Consider the following 18451-nt stretch of genomic DNA (forward strand, 5'->3'; position numbering starts at 1 on the left):
CCCTCACGAACTGCTCTTCAAAAGACATTTCTACTTAAAACCTGTTTACGCAGTTTTCATGAAGATTCTGACATTAATCAGTGTTTTCTTATTTGGGATTTGTTCTTAGGTAAGAACAGGATCCTAACACACTCAAGACAACAAAGGTGTGAAAAATTATGCGGATTAAGAACACGTCTTGAATCTGACATAGACTTTCTTAGCACCTTTCTCCAGAACAAATTCAAGAAAGAAAGAAAGAAAGAAAGAATGATATTGGTGAGTGAGGCCCATTGATTTTGGGGTAACAGCTTTTCTGGTCTTTTCGAACTACAAGGAAACACATCAAAATTCTGTTCTATGAAAATTGAGTGTATACAACAAATAGTGCAGAAAAAGATTTGATTGAAAAATACTGAATGTTCCATGGAATGGAAAGCCATTCCAAACTGAGTGAAATTAGCACGTTCAGAATCTCCCAAGGCTGCTGAGGTTCGGTTCCAGCAGCGCACTCTATACAGTTAAAGACAAAGACCTGTAGGATCACTTCATTAAAGGACACCACAGGGACTATGTCACATTCAGAACTGCTGCACCAAAGAGCTTAACATAAGACTCAGCACCACACACACACACAAAAAAAATAAAATTAAACTAATTATTTATTTCTCAGAGCAGGGGTCAAACCAGGTCAAATTTCAAGAGGAATTTATAGGTTTCTTTTTCATCCATTTCTTATGCAAGACCCTGACCTGACCTCTGTCTTCATATCTGTGGCCTCCTGTTTTTCCTCTAAAAGGTTTGGAAGGATATGGATAGCGAGATTATGAAAGGCAGAAGCTCACAACAGCACTCACTCCCTGTACTTTAACAGGGCTGTTAAAAAGTCAAAGTACAGGGTAGAGCATGTTAATAAGAGCAGAGGTGCAGTGAGTTCAGAACAGAGAACTACAGGGTTGCTGGTCTGAATCCTAAGTGGTGCTCCAGGTGATGCTGACTCAGAAAGTGGGCATTAATCGGTATATCACTTAACTGAAACATGGTTCTACATATGAGGTACTTCAATACAGCTCCTTCTCCAAATGAGCAGTCCCACTGTAAGGGTACTGCATAATAGTTTTTCTTTGACCAAACTGAGGTGCAAAAAAATAAGCCTGATTTAAATGTTATCTACTGAGGAAGGCTGCTTCTGTAGATTCTACACTAATCTTGTCATTCCATACATATTTACCATGGCAGCAACATGGTCAAAGACACAAGGGCTAAAAGGGATTCAATCGCAATATGCAGATGCATCATGATATACTCAATCACAATACGCGTATTGTCATTGGTGTCACATTGTAAGCTATATTATAGCTGGCAATAAACCTACTATTACGTAGTGCTGGGACCATTGACAATAGTCCTAAAATCAATACGTAGAGGTATTTTTTTTGTCTGTAAAACTTACATATGGCATGATAAAAACCTTTGTTGGCCCCTTGGGTGCAAACATAAACCATTCCAGAGAATCTAAATATAACAGCAATCAAAATATTGACATTTATCAATAATTTTGTGCTATTTTGCCAATATTTCATAATTTTTTTTATCGTCTCAGACCTCCTACTTGCAGGGGCTGGGACCGTGACGCTTAAGAAATGTGAAGGACTCACCCCTCTTTTCCTCGGTTGTGGATGGCCAGCTCATCAGTGATGCCCTCCTCAGTTTTGAATGCATCCCAGTCCAGCTTGGACTTCTCCAGCGTGCTCATCTTCTGCTTCTTGGCTCCAATACGGTTCAGGATGCTGTCCATTGCTACTGGCCTCTTTGCACTGGAGGAGAGAGGGGAAAACAAAAGTCAAACGAAGTCAAGAGGGTATAGAGGAAGCTTTTCACCAGAACAAAGAGCTCAAAAATCTTAAACATAAGTGACCTTGACATAAAAAGGGCTAAATAAATGTCAAAAATAAATGTCATAAGAGACAAAAACCTCAAGTGACACTGTCGCTGTACATCAGCAAAGAGGAAATGGCTTGAATGCATCAAAATAATGGTGCACAAAAATACAGAAAGCAGAGGCCAAATAGACAGACAGACAGAAACAGCAGAGGGAGAAAGTGTGTTGGGGAAAAAAAAAGAAGCAATGATCAAAACAAGCAAAGATCAAAACAATCGTGGTGCTATTTCTCATGCTGTTGGAACAAATATGTCCATTTTGAATGATATAGAAGTCATCTTCACACTGGTGTCGCGCTTGGCTGGAATAATGAAATGTTAAACGATCTGTGTCAGGAAAAAGAGCTGAAGCCATCACAGTGGTGGGGTGCAGGCCATGAGGCAGTGATGGCTTGGGGGGGGGGGGGGGGGGGGGGGGGAGGGGTGCAGGGGTCCCTAGAACAAAGTGGGGGGAGGGGCGGAAATCCTTTGAGGGTGCTGGAGAAAAGCAAGGGTCCAAGGACAAACTGTTTCACGCTCAGGTGAGTCATACTAGAAGTTCTTTCATGAGAAACAGGAATGAAAACAACCAGAATGCAAGTGTGTGTGTGTGTGTGTGTGTAAAAAGGGTGTTTTCCAGAAAACTACTCCACCTTCATCTCTTTGTAGACCACAACCAAAGGGAAGTGACACCACAAAGAAAGTCTAAAACACAGCCTTAAGGAATTCACAATGTGAATCACTCAGAAGAATGCCAAAAATGAAGTATTCATTTTAATAATGCTTATTAACACTGTAATCAAGACCACTAGAGTCAAGCCAGAGTCAAGATCAAGAACGTTATAATTATAATACTTAATATATAATAATAATATATAATAATTATTATATAAAACACTTATATATTATAAAAATTCATATTATGGTTTTATTGTTCATTTAGTATAATACTCAATGCTATGTAGCTTAAAAACTTTATTAATTTATAAAATATTAAATTCTTTCATTAAGTCTTTTGTTGAGACTCGAGTATATAACACACACACACACACACACACACACACACACACACACACACACACACACACACACACACACACACACCATCTTCTAAAAAGACAAAAACGAGAAAGAAAAAAAAAAACAACAGGAAAAGCTCGCTGAAAGCATATATTAACTAGTAGCTAGGAGGTTACATTGAGACTGTATCAGTTACTGGCTAGCATGTTTGCTTATGGATAGTACATCACTTCTAAGATAACATGTTAGTTGGCTACAACTGCATGCCTGCTCATGTCCATACACATCACTGTCCTGTTAGTCATGGGAACAACAATTAAACAGTTTGGTGCTTCACGTGTTAAACAGATTTTGTTTCCTACTTGTTTTTTGTTTTGTTTTTGATCCTTTGTAACATTATTAAGCACAGCTTTTATGTAATGCTTTTATGTTACTAAGAAACCTGTCTCACTGGATCAGATTTTTAGTCTGAAACGCTGTACTTTTATAATGTAAAATTGTCTAGTTAACTGGAAACGGAAACCATAACATTAACACAACACACATTTTCAGGCATTCCTTACTTTTGCACTGTACTGAAGCAGTTTTTCACACCGTTTCCTCAGGCAGTTTCAAGAGGAGCCACTGTTTCTGACAGGCTTGAAGAAGATACATGTATGAGATGGGAATACAAACATCGTAATGTCACAATTTATATCTGTCTAGGAAACTAATTTCAAGCACTTAACCTGTGCTTAAACTTAACTGGCAATCAATAAAAAGCTTTAATATACATTTCTACTGTATGATTACAGCACTGCAATATACACTCTATTGCCAAAAGTGTTCACTCACCCATCCATCATTGAATTCATGTGTTCCAATCACTTCCATGGCCATGGGTGTATAAAACCAAGCACCTAGGCATGCAGACTGCCTCTACAAACATTTCTGAAAGAATGGGTCGCTCTCAGGAGCTCAGTGAATTCCAGCATGGTACCGTGATAGGATGTCACCTGTGCAGCCATGAAATTGCCTTGTTACTAAATATTCCACAGTCAACTGTCAGTGGTATTATAACAAAGTGGAAGCGATGGGGAATAACAGCAACTCAGCAATATAGTGGTAGGCCATGTAAAATGACAGAGTGGGGTCAGCAGATGCTGAGGTGCATAGTGCGCAGAGGTCGACAACTTTCTGCAGAGTCACTCGCTATAGACCTCCAAACTTCATGTGACCTTCAGATTAGCTCAAGAACAGTGCATAGAAAGCTTCATGGAATGGGTGTCCATGGCTGAGCAGCTGCATCCAAGCCTTACATCACCAAGCGCAATGCAAAGCATCAAATGCAGTGGTGTAAAGCGCCGCCACTGGACTCTAGAGCAGAGGAGATGTGTTCTCTGGAGTGACTAATCCCGCTTCTCCATCTGGCAATCCGATGGACAAGCCTGGGCTTGGCGGTTGCCAGGAGAACGGTGCTGTATTGTGCCAAGTGTAAAGTTTGGTGGAGGGGGGATTATGGTGTGGGGCTGTTTTTCAGGAATTGGGCTCCGCCCCTTAGATCCATTGAAAGAACCTTAATGCTTCAGCAGACCGAGAGGAAAATTTCATGCTCCCAACTTTGTGGGAACAGTTTGGGCATGGCCCCTTCCTGCTCCAACATGACTGCGCACCAGTGTACAAAGCAAGGTCCATAAAGACATGGATGAGCGAGTTTGGTGTGGAAGAACTTGACTGGTCTACACAGAGTCCTGACCTCAACCTGACAGAACACCTATGGGATGAATTAGAGCAGGGGAGAACTCTTCCCAGAAGAGTTGATGCTTAATATGATGCCGACATCATATTAAACCCTATAGATTAAGAATAGGATGTCACTCAAGTTTAGATGCATGTGAAGGCAGATGAGTGAATACTTTTGGCAATATAGTGTAATATTTACCCTCCACAATGCTGATGTTTAAAACATAAACTCAACATCTAAATAAGCAGAGAGAGAGAGAGAGAGAGAGAGAGAGAGAGAGAGAGAGAGAGAGAGAGAGAGAGAGAGAGAGAGAGAGAGAGAGAGAGGCTTTAATGAGAGATAGGACTAAAGCCTGCTAGCATGCATTTGCCATCTGTGCTAGAGCTGTCAGTATCCTTCAAGAGAGAGAGAGCATTTGTTTTTAAAATGTGATGTTTATTTTATTCTGCAACCTCAGGACTGAACAATCTTAGCTCTGCTTTCAGGAGATCAGCAAAGGTTGGTGTGAAGATGAATAAAAGATGATGAAATGTAACACACACACACACATACTGAAGCATGTCACATAAAGCCTATGATTACACATAGCTTTCTCCCAGCTGTTCCAGTGTACAACCGTTCCCACGACATTCAGAGCCTACATAGACAAAACACACACACACACACACACACACACACACACAGCAGAGAAAACCACACTAGGGCCTGACTTATTCATCATCTGGCCAATAACATCAGCTGATATTGAAGTTCTGCAAATATATCAGTAAAGATCCCCTATAAAGCTGATCTTTAGTGTCTTGTTCTATACTGCAACCACTGGACACCTCTGTTGTAATAAAAGTAATTCACTCCTGAGGATTTAAAGGCTCACATACCAATGACTTTCTATTCTTGTATTCCAGCAATACAGGTGGAACCATTTCAGTAGTTATGAGGGGGGCCTGGGCGCCTCAGCCGACTCACTCGGAAACCCCAAGCAATTCAGTACTTGGTGCAAGCTTGGTAAGTAGTAATGTTGAGTACTGTGGTAGAGCAAATAAAAACTCAGTACTAGGAGAAACCCTCCCACCAAAAAACCAAAAAAAAACAAAAAAAACAAAAAAACAAAAAAAACAAAACAAGTGACCCACAATATTTATATTTGATGTATTGCTGTTTGAGAGCTGACAATCATATTTGGCCTTTCACAGTTGACACAAACCATATCACCAGTAATACCAGTCAGTTAATTACTGTTTTTATAAAACTAAAAGCTAAACTCTTAGATTACATCACCTGTTCAAATTTGATAAAACATGCATTGCCAGCATGTTCAGGCTTTCAGGCTTTTTTCAACCTTAGGTTTTCCATGAAGTTACTAAATAATAACCCTTAGAGTTTAATAAGACAAAAAATACATATTGATTGTTCCCCAACCTGCACACACACACACTAAAATGCAGAGCTCGCAAAAAAAGAAAATCTATGAGGATCAATACCATAATATAAAAATGTCTTCTCTAATGAAACACATCCAAATGAACTACAGCTGAACATGGATAAATTTCAGTCATTTAGCAAAGCCGTCCTCTACAATGGCTTTACCGTGTGACCACACAGGTCAACTAATACCAATATATCAGTAGCATGCACATCCGTATTAACCAGAACCAATCCACTGAGAGAGCTTCTAGGAGAGACTGAACTCAAGCAAAGAACTTAAAGATTACTCTCCGCTTTCAGAGCACCAATACCAAGTGAGTGTTTGAAGCATGCAGTGTTATTAATGTTTGAAGTAAAGACATGAAGTTTTTAAAGAAAAATCCTATTACTACAATTTTCTCCTTACCCAAGTTTAGCTGATTAGTCAAGACATGGTGTCAGTACAAGTTTGCTTCTTTAGTTTTGCACTGAAGCAACGAGGCTAATGCAGCAAATAACAAAATCTTTAAAACCAGATGTCCAAAGAGTTTAATGCTTCTAAATGCTCCCACACTTAAAGTCATTTCATGAAATTGTTGCTAATACTTTGTCTGATGATTCAAACATTGTTTGATGTTTGTTCTGAGAAAAAGATTTGGCCTAAAACCATTTTTAAGAATCATTAATGACAGAGAGGAGCATGAAGAGAGCTGTAAAGAACAATAGTATCCAAAGGTCCAAGATCAAAGCTGCACATAAAAACCCAGAAGACACATGTAGCTTAACAGCCATTTTGGAGAGTATATACTGTATATCAGATAAGACTGTATAACATCTTGCTCGGAGGACTTCAACACCTGGTCCCCACCACCCTACCACTGTCAAGAAATCTGAGTCAGTCAATTAAGCATTTCCATCAAACCCACTCTGCTGCTACGGTTTGTCAACAGAATCGATATGGATGACCACACACGTTCACACAGAGTTAAACTTGTAGTGACACAGAATTAATAGGCAATCGGGGCTCAGTGTGGCGTGCGATAGCCGTGAGTGAGAGGGCAGAGATCCAGCTGCAGTGTGGAATTCTGGGATTCTGAGTTAAACGAGTGGCCAAAATAAGCACATTCTGATTAGGGCGAGGGATTCACCTAGAGGCCTGGCTGCTAGACCTGCTACTCACATGCACATACATGCTTCATATTCAAAAAAAAAAAAAAAAAAAAAAGTTTATAATACAAGTGAACATGTTTTACATGCGGAGCAGTGGAACCATCCTCTCTGGAGAGCACAACCGAATACTTTTCTTATGAGCTGGAGTGGCGTTTGTAATCTAGAACAGATCATCCAATATCAGCACCTGACCTCACTAATGCTCTTGTGGTTAAAAGCAGTCAAATTCTCAAAGCAAATGTGCCAATATTTACCATAAAGCCTTACCAGTAGAGCAGGGGCTGTTACTGCAGCAAAGTGGGTGCAAATACAGACCCTTTCAAAAGAAACGCTGGGTGAGTGGGTGACCACAACTTCTGAACAAACAGTACAATTACTGTATGTATCTATGTATGGTGGATGAACATAGACTACACTCACGTCACAGATCTCAATGCTCAATGCAGTTTGCTCAGATCTGATCTTTTAAACGTGACGGTTCACATTTGTGAATTCAGTCATTAATGTGAACAGATGTGTATCCTGAACAGAATCGGACATGCACCAGATGTAGGGTCATATATGAAAGTGGCACAGATCGAATTTGAAAAGATCAGATTTTTGATCAAGAGCTGTGTGGACACCCAAATCTGATCTTCGTCACATTAAAGTAAAAACTTGGCTTTGTGCCACTTCAGTCTGGATATGTGTATGTAGCCTAACAATACCTACTAGAAATTTTTATTTAAGTTCTTAGATTTATTAACAAACAAATCTTTATTAAAATCTGTAGTCCCACGTGACCAAAAGAGTTATTCAATATGACAAATTAAGTGATTTCTTCAGGTTTGTGCTCAGGCAAGCCCAAAAAGGGGAAAAAAAAGCCTCAGATATAAACACTGATGGATTAAACTCTAAACAGGTTCATTTAAAATCGGAAAATCAAAACTATCATACATGATAATAGCAACAATATTTACAATAATTACAGCACTAACATTACAGCACTCATTTTTATTGTTAAGTATTTAAACCCCCTTTGATGCCAAAAGATTTAACATGAGCCTTTAGCAATAGTTTGGAAAGGAAAACTGTTGAATCACTATTTGAAATGGACAATGAGGTGGTATTTTTACACACACACACACACACACACACACACACACACACACACACACACACACACACACACACACACAGCCACACACACTCCCACACTCCCACGCCCACCCCCACCCAACAAATAGTGGACTACTTAGCTGAAGAAGAATGAAGACTCTTGAGATTCCACCTGAACTGAAAGATGGACACTTAAAGCATGTAAGCCACTCAAGTGACATTCTTTAGACATTCATATTGCAATTTTACAGTAAATCATATCATGAGTACTTTAATTCAAGCCTGTGACATTAATGACGCATTCAGTGAGCAGCATTAGAGTCAAAGGTTATTCCATTAACAGCACAATGACTTTTCATGGTGCAGTAATACAGGATTCAGTTGTTGTGAAGCGGTCACAGGTGAGCATTTATTGTGAATGCTATAACAGCTTCAAATGTGGCTCAGCCAATCAGATTTTAGAACTGAAACTATCCGTTTTACAATAACTATTTTACATTAATAAAAACATTTGCATGTCATTTTTTATAGGCAAATTAAAATGTCAAAAGAGAACAAAGTGACCCCAGATTAGTAAATGTCTATGTATAAATGCAAATCAGAGAAATGGTGACCATACCCAACACGCACACACCCCAAAAAGACAGAGCAGGACAGGAGCCGGTCAGTCTGTGAGCTGGGTTGAGTTTATTTGTAGTCTGAGGTCTCCCATGACCAGAAGCTTGTCACTGTCTGTCTGTCTGTCTCTCTCTCTCTCTCGCTCACACACACACTTGGTATGAGTACATCACACCAGCACAACACACACTAACACGTCACCACCACATTATTGTCAATGCAGTATTGAGAATTGATTCTCAAATAATACTGGTTTTGTGGTGGTCCTGACCATTGCCAATGAACAAGCATGCAGAGAAACACTGACTAACTACAAAGAACTACAAAGTACACTTATGTGCTTAGTGGAGGTGATAAAATGGAGAGTGTAGGAACAAGGAGGCGTACTTAAACTAGCCAGTCAGTGTAAATCAGTGTTGTAACAAAATGTTGCATCACCTAAAAAGTAACTTTACATTAACTTTCAAATTAACATCTTTTTAACATGATCTTTTACATTTGTGAAGGTAAATTACATGATTGTCATTAACGTGAACAAATCTGCATCCTGAAACAAATCACCGTATAAATTCTACATCTCTCTCATATTGCCTAATATAAATGCATTATCTTACCTCTACGTTGTATTAAAGTTGTTTACATGAACCACAATAAAAACAAAAAACAAACCTCACTTTTATGATTGGTTTGTCAATTTGAGTTGGACCAATCATTTTGCTGGTATTTGGCCAAAAGTTTGGTTGGCAATCCCTGTGCTAAAATCAAATGAAATCACTGCTGTTATCTGATCTTATTAGCAAGAACAGTGAATGTTTTAAAGGTGGATTATGTGGACAGTGCAGCGCTGATGTGCTGTTATAGGAGGAAAACATACCCTGGTATTGAATTAAGAGCCTGACGTGACCTGTTCCATCAGCACGCAAGACAACAAACAGATTCTTCTCTCTCCTCCTTCTCCTCCACACTCCATCAGCTTTTGGTCAGTTGGGAGGGAGTTTATTTATTTATTTTTTTACATTCCACCATAAAGACCAACACCACTGACTCACTAGCCCACCTTTTACTTCAACTCTTACAGAGCAGCCGGAAGGCTCAAGTGCAAGTAGGGATGGATGCAGGCGGATCCATTCGCGTGGCCTTAGCATCCCTGAACAAAACGGCTGCTGTGGATTTCAAAGCCCGCTCCACTGCCTGAGGTGCCAGCTCTGACCTAAATGCAGCGTTAGTGCTGCTTGGCTGCTGCCGGCGAGGGCACTGACGGATGGGGTTAGAGATGCCCTCTATAAGTCCAGCCTAGGACTAGACAAGCTCAGTGACCTACATTCATACTAACAGGCGAGAAACTGCACTGCAAGAGCAGCTAAGAGAGAGTCTGCGAGGTTAAAGATGCAAACATGTACACAAAGTTTAAAGTAATAGTTTAGTGAAAATTGTAGTTTACACAATCCCCCTTACTCCAAATGTAGTCAGACAAGAAATGACATGCCCAAAGTTTGCTTCTTTAGTTTTGCACTAGAACTACGAGGCTAATGCAGCTAAACGGTTAAGAAAGCCAATTAGCACCAATTAGCATTGTGCAAAAGTGCATGTCGAAATCACACACTTGCCTCAAACCATATCATGTCATCAAACAAGCTCAAATAGATTTACTTATATGGTTTCAGACACTATTTGCTCTTCAGATGTGCATGAGTAAAGTACTCTTAACTATTCGAGGTTCGAGTATTTGAATACTTAAACCACTACTTGAGAACTTGGAAGACGCAGAAGATATACAGACTAACATTTCAATGAAATGCTCTTTTAATGTTTTTACAATTTTGTGAAATGTTATGGTTTTGCCCATATTTGTTTTCTTTTTTAACAATTTTATACCCAGTTTAGTCATGTCCAGGAGGGTAAAGGCTAGCAAGTGTCCTCTGAGTCATGGGAAGCCACCCACAACATCTTATGACGCCACATGTGCTGCTAACACAATGTCACTGGACAACTAAAAGCGCTCGGTGGAGAACACTAATTGCCAATTCCATTATGTGTACTAACAGACGCAGCATTGCATGTTATAGCACTCCACTACTGTAACATCTGAAGTGGTTTGAGCGATTAGATTTTTGTATTTACACCAGCATTTTTATGTGGCTTGGCCTCATCTAGATTTAATCCTGATATTTAAGAGGATACACAAGTGACAAAATGTAAATGGGTTCATAAGATTTCGCTTGAATTTGTAAGTATGTACACTACACTGTGCCAATCAAACAATTGTCTGCACATGAGTGCATTGCCAAGGTTGCGTTGTTCAGGACACTATTGAGGCACATGCAGAGCGACTCTACAGAAAGAGCGACTTTATAGCCAAGTCCAGAAACAGTGCAAATATTCCTGCGACGAACTAACATTGTGACATACGATCCACTGAAGAGAAAAGACCTCACTTAAGGTGACAAGTCATTATCAGCATCCAGTATTGTTCCAGTTACCTGTAGTTTTAGCTCATATCTGAAGAGGCAGCCTGTCACTAATCCAACATGAAAACTAGTGATTTCTCTCAGCTTTCTGAATAACATACTTATATTTTTTCAGTTTGCTGCTAAATTTTTGTGCTTGTTAACACCAGAGCTTATACCTAAAAGACTACACCTCTGGCTATACATTAGTTTTGGCCGATTTTTTTTTCTTCCCTTGGTCGCATTTCCTGAGACATTCAATCATTAACTCTTCCAGATAAAAGAATTTCAAAATTAGTCGCTACGCACATTCATAATTTCCTCCCTGATAAAGCAAGTGGATATTAACTGAAAATGTTTTCTAATAGAAAAACAAGAACAGTGTCAAACATGGCCAAAGATTACACTACTGGTTGTTCACAGCCAGAGTTTACAGTTGAAGTCAAAAAGTAAACACCTTACAACTGAATATGAACAGTTTGAGCTCATGGAAGTTTGTGAAATGAAGTGAAAAGTACAGCAGCTGCTGTAACAAAAGCCAGTGAGGCATCTTGCTAACTACATGATCAGATAGCATGACCTCCGTCATGGACAAGGTCAACAAACACAGACAAAGTCTAAAAATGCAGTTAATTTTTTTTCTGGCCGAAAGCCTTCGTCCTGTCAGTGCGCCCGTTCAAAGCGATCAGAGAACGAAGGTCACATTTGAGTGAAGTGCTGCCAACTGGGCTCAGACATTACTCTGTGTGTGTGCATGCTTGTTTATCTGCTTCTCAATATCCTCCCTGAGTCATCTCTTCTCTTTCTTCTCCGTCCCATATTCCCCTTCTCTTTCTCCTTCTCTGATCTTCAAAGTCGAGTCCAGTCAGGATTGCGTAGCTTGGAGCATCTCCACCCTCATCCAGCCTCTTACAGGCTGAGGGGGAGATTTACTGCCAATAGACAAAGAACAGCACACCTGCTCGGTGATGGCTAATGAACACCCACATGCACGTACACACACCTATAGTTACTGCACTAAGGCTGAGAGTTCAAAGCCCCCCCTCCCTTTTTTTTTTTTTTTTTTTACACTCGAGCCACCTGCTCACTGTGCCCAGCCACCTGGACATTCAACCACCACAAACCTGCCCAGTGTTTCGTCTGTGACACAGGTCACATACTCTGACACATTTGTATCAGTTTAATGAGACCACAAAATTGATAGTTTTTAAAAAGGTATCTTAGTTTTCTAGTCTTAATATTCTATTCGCAAGTCCAAACTGTAAACATTATAAGGGAATTATGGCCTAAAACTAGCAATTAATATGCTTGTCATGTTATGAAGTATTCTGTAACTCAAGTCTCTCAGCCTCATTAGGTTGAAAATTCATTAATTTTTTTCTTTTTCATGTTTTTGTTCATCAATGTTCTCTTACAACAGTACCCCGCAAGCACGATGCAAATACATCATGCAACCACTGGGAATCCCTGTGGTGTCAACCAATCCCCACTGCTAGTCTAGCCACTAAATTATAGGTTAAAAAAATACAACCAAGCTAGTCTTCCACTAACTCTCACCTCAGCCGCTGACTCCATCTTAATGTAGGGCCAATATTTTATGCCTTCAGCTTGAGAAAAAGGCCAAACTGAGGCAAGATATCCAGACAGCCAGCTTACTTTAGCCATGTTGCTTTCAGCTTTTTGTCCTCTTTAGCTGATGAGTCATTTCTATCACCTAGAATTCAAGAAATTACCTCCCACCACTGCAGAGATGATTTGAAGATGGTTACCACAACTATAAGATTAAACATCAACCAATTAACAGAAGTTTATATAATAATTGATGTATACGAGGGCCCACACTTCAATTTCCAATCTCACAACTACACATCTTACATAGTATGTAACAATTTACAGTGGTTCCTGATATAATAAGTCTGAAGTCTAAGGGCTTATAGGCAGACACACTGAAGAAAAGCCACATGTATCCAAGGTTGGACAATTTAAAGAGGGAAAAGCTGGGAGATGACAGGACGGAGCCACAAGGGGGGTTGGGGGGTGGGGGTCGAGTGAGTGAGTGAGAAGCTGTGGGAAACGGCTGAGATCAAACAAAGAGAAGAGCAAAGGCAACTGTGGCAAGTAAAGGGAAAACCCTGTTATTTCTCCTTCACTCCTTCCCCCTCAAGGTTTCCAAAACAAAAGCCCCTCAACTCCTGCAAAATGCCCCTCAACCCCTGCAAAATGCCCAAGCCTCCAGCCAGGGAGGGGTCGTGACCGACCACACACCCACTACCCTACAGCTATAAGTCACACACAGTCCGCACTCCCGGAAACCTGCAGATGGGTAAACCACACATTTTCCACTGACAGTCAGCCAAGCAACTGCAAAAAACAGGCCACAGAGAAAAAGAAGAAATGCCTGGCTTAAAGTCCTTTCTCAGGGTTGTGTGTGTGTGTGCGCGTTTTTTAATACAGCAGACACAGACTGGAATGCAGGAAATGCACATTCAAGGCTTCAAAATCATAGTGCTCTGGGGAGACAAGAGACTGCAGCGATATCTGCAGTGATTTAGCTAAACTCATTTTAAGTTTCCTTCTCAGACACACACACACACACACAGGATGCACTGACATTGTTCCCATTAAGAATGCAACAGGATTTCCTGATTCCCATTTCATGTACAAAAGGTGTACGTTTACCCATAAAAGTTGCTCAGTACTGTGCAAAAGTCAGAGAGCACCCTTCATTTATTTTATTTCCAGTCAAAATGATCATTAGATCAAGTTATTCTTTTTTCAGTGACAGGAAAAAGCAGAAAACTGGCAGAGAACACTAGCAGTTTCTTTTTTGTTTGGATTTTGCCCATTTTCTTTTTTTCCAGTAACAGCTTCTTGACAGATACACATCCTTTCAGATTAATAGTGCCGAGATGTCTTCTCACAGTGGAAGGATGGGCAGAAACACCTGTGCATTTTTTCAGATCTGAAAGAAGAGTGGAGCTTCATTTTTCCCTTAAAGATGATCTGATGGTGACCGTTAAACAAACTAAGTGTGGTCTCTGACTTTTGTACGGTCCTTTCTGTGTACACAGGATTACAACTGCACTTCTGACTATTTTCTTTGCACAAAAGCCTGTATGCAAAACAACTACTTTGCATGAAATTTATAAGAAAATATGCCCTCTTCAAACAAACACAAACATGGTGTAGACAAAGTTAATATTTGCATATCTGACAATGAACTTTCAATGCCATGCCCCGGCACTGAACTGTGGTTTCTAAGGGTTAACTTGTATGGCACAATCCAAATGCATCCTGAGTGCCCGCTGTAAGGGTCCATGCATCTCAACAGTGAAAGCTACATCACATTTGGAGTTAAAAAGTGTAGCAGAGGTATAACAATACACACATTTTCAGATTTGATATGATGCAGATTTGTTTGGATTTTTGATATTCTATGTCAAAACTTGTACAGAGCTCGTACTGTATAGTTTGCTTTGGCTCAGATACATAAGAGATAATCTCCAAAAAAACAGTCCTCTGAGAAAATAAACCCAAAGATCACTACACAAAGAGTTTATTGGCAAATTCAGCTATTGAACAAAAAAAATATATATTAAAATTATTATACCCTTAGCGCAGTGGGGAAAGAAGAGTGCGACACTCAAAACCAAGACGTTTCTGACCAGTGAAGCACTTGCATGCATCCATCCACCTCCCTCCGCCTTTAAACCATATCTATTCTGTCACTCTCACACATCTACTGATTCTTCTTTCTCTCTCCCATCAGCATTTATCACAATTCAGAACCGAACTTGGCAGAGTGTGTGTGTCACTGTCACTTCCCTCCTGTGCGTATTGCCTCTGAACACACTTCTGTCACAGCCTCTTCACCTTACACATGTTCCAGTTCCAACCCGTCACCACACAACCCAGTTCCACTGATGGCACCTCCTACCACAACCCTCCTCACCAAATCTGTCTCTCTTATATAGTAAGTACTTTTCTGATGAGTTCCGTTTACCCTAACCATCTGCCTTAATGTCATCTAGTGAATGTGTCATTAATATTAGTATAGAGAATTCACAGCCAATTGTCAACATCACTGCATAAAATCTGCAGTTTTTACAGCTTCATTATTACCTACATACTTATCTTCCATAGAAACTCCTCTTCTACATTCTATGATGGCTTTTATCCTGCTACATTAACCTGCATGGGATTAATATAACTTGGGGTTATTTCTATGCCTCATTTTATAGTAGTTAAAGGTGCCAGAGCACGCAGTCCATATAAAACACTGATTCAGATGGGACTAAAATCACTGAGAAACAGTGGCAAAAATTACACTAACCCACCTCCTCATGTTGAACTAATCTGTCTGAACAGGGCTTAAGAGGGCACAATCGCTCAGCAAGCGGCCTGCCAACATGGGTGCTTGTTAGCTGATGCAACAGAACTGGCAATTAGAGTTCTCCTCCAAGTGTGTTCAGCTGCCCAAGTTGCATAAGTGGCAGTTTGAGAAGATGCAGCGGCTGGCCCCCAGTTCCTAAGTAAGGGAAACAACTGGGTGCCAACATTTTAACCTGGACTTCCTTGATGATTCAGAATGACAAGCACACTTCATAAGCTCAACATGTTCACCTGTTACTGAGGCATCTGCAAATGCAACAATCTTGTCATTTTGTTTTTACCTATTGATTTATTCGACACATATGAATGACAGTATGTTGACTTTATGAATGTCACAAAAGTAATAATGGTGTGTGATTTCTTGTCATCAATTTGATTGCTAGTAAAATATTTTGCTAAATATTTAGAGCAGTTATTTTTATTCCATCATTACCTCTATAATATATAAGCACGTTTTCCAGCTCGTCCAAAATAACCCGTAAACCATCGCAAGACTGATGTGGCCAGGGCAGGTAATTGGGACTCTGCGGAACTGATAACCCTGAGGAACTATAATCACTGCCAGCCATTTTGGGTCTAACAACATCAGCCTCCTTCCTGTGAGAATGTTCGCCTGGCATCTCGAGGGAGATCAATGGAGTGAAGAGAAATGAAAACGAGCAGGGCAAAGCTTGTGGGGCCCCAATGATGAGGGCACAACCAGTCCATCTGTTCCCACAGTCTCTTAGTGGGGTGTAGCCCCCCAAAGCCTTTCAAACTGTTCAACCATCACTGTATGAGAATAGAGGGGAAAATGATCTTCCTGACACAGGCCAAGCAGCCAGTGCTGAATGCCACTGCTGAAGTGGAGATCCAACAGACGCCAATTACAACCCCACAGTCACTCACAATAGGGTTTAATTGAACGCTGGAAGGCCTGGAGGAAGAAATGGGGCTGCCTTCTGAAAAAAGTCAAAGAAGTTTTCAGAAACCTCTGCATCAAGTGTTGCAAAAAAAAAAAAAAAAAAAACACACACACACTCTACTCTGGTTGGCATTTTGAATGCCATGTCAGAATTATACTTTAGCATATTTGCAAAAAATGTTTCTTAGGTTGGTGCCAAAGGAGATTCAGAAAACAGATGGGAGAAATGTCTTGGAAGCTTGAAAGTAAAAAGCATAAACATTTGATTTTGAAGTTAAAAATGTTGGGCATCTGATTGGCAGATCCCCAACAATCCCCCCAAAATATGTGTTATACTCCAAATATTCCAAAATACACACTAGATTTACACAGAATTATGAAGCTCATGTGCACCCTAGAGGCTAAACTCTAGACAGAGAATGTGCTAAATACAGTTGACATAAAGTTACACCATATGACGAGCTGAATCAAGCAGCGGCAGAATGTGGTGGTCTTGAGAACCTAGCCTTTTTACATGTTTAACATGAAGCCAAAGAAGAGGATTTGCATGTGCTTTGGCAGAAATTAACACACAGACATACTCTTTTTAGGTCATGGTACACTCGGAGATGTCTGGGGAGTGAGAGGCGTCCTGATTTTGTCAGCAGTGTAACTAGCACAGCTGATGTGGGCTGTGAAGGGCTCATGGTAAAAACATGATACCAAACCCCTATTCCAATCCACAAATATACAGGGCAGTTTTCATCAGTGAGAATGAAGAGACTTACTGATCTTCAGGAGCCGTACAGTGCTACAGTTTTGCTCACATTTGCTGTTTATAAAAAAAATATATATATTTAAAAAAAAAAAAAAAAAAAAAAAAAAAAAAATCACTCCTGGTAGAGATAAATATCACTTGTGTACGATCTGTCACATCAGAAGCCATGTGCAAGAAGTGGGTATTATTTACTGTTTTACTTTGCTACTAGCAAAGATGCCAACGTTAGTGGTTTTCAATGATATGGTGGTCAAGTCTGAGATTAAATAAAAAATTTGCAAGAGAGAAAAACAAAACATGGAGGTAACGTTGATGTACCATAGCCATGCTATAGCTCTAAGTTAAGACAGCTAGTTAGCAATATTATCAAATCCCTTAGAGTAACTTCAGCCATGGTACAATAGCTAGTGGTGTACCTAGCTTAATTTAGCTAGCTATACATTTTGAAACAGGTGAAGCCATTTAACATTCTGCTTAACTAGTAATCAGATGTATAAGGGAACGAGTTCCCTCCATCGTCGCCGTCGCTGCGTATAAGGGAACGAGTTCCCTCCATCGTCGCCGTCGCTGCGTATAAGGGAACGAGTTCCCACCATCGTCGCCGTCGCTGCGTATAAGGGAACGAGTTCCCTCCATCGTCGCCGTCGCTGCGTATAAGGGAACGAGTTCCCACCATCGTCTCCGTCGCTGCGTATAAGGGAACGAGTTCCCACCATCGTCGCCGTCGCTGCGTATAAGGGAACGAGTTCCCACCATCGTCTCCGTCGCTGCGTATAAGGGAACGAGTTCCCTCCATCGTCGCCGTCGCTGCGTGTAAGGGAACGAGTTCCCTCCATCGTCGCCGTCGCTGCGTATAAGGGAACGAGTTCCCACCATCGTCGCCGTCGCTGCGTGTAAGGGAACGAGTTCCCACCATCGTCGCCGTCGCTGCGTGTAAGGGAACGAGTTCCCACCATCGTCGCCGTCGCTGCGTGTAAGGGAACGAGTTCCCACCATCGTCGCCATCGCTGCGTGTAAGG

The 18451-nt window shown here is 40.6% G+C and overlaps 1 protein-coding gene across 1 annotated transcript in view; it reads right to left on the reverse strand.

Annotated features, from left to right (window-relative positions):
• The window catches only part of cfdp1 (craniofacial development protein 1), a 39589-nt gene that overhangs the window by 10591 nt on the left and 10547 nt on the right, over nt 1-18451 (reverse strand). Inside the window, exon 6 of the mRNA XM_017704204.2 lies at nt 1638-1796. Within this exon, the coding sequence (XP_017559693.1) occupies nt 1638-1796 (159 nt within the window). The remainder of the gene's footprint in view (nt 1-1637; nt 1797-18451) is intronic.

The sequence above is a fragment of the Pygocentrus nattereri genome, chromosome 7 (assembly GCF_015220715.1).
Source record: "Pygocentrus nattereri isolate fPygNat1 chromosome 7, fPygNat1.pri, whole genome shotgun sequence".
Taxonomy (NCBI): domain Eukaryota; kingdom Metazoa; phylum Chordata; class Actinopteri; order Characiformes; family Serrasalmidae; genus Pygocentrus; species Pygocentrus nattereri.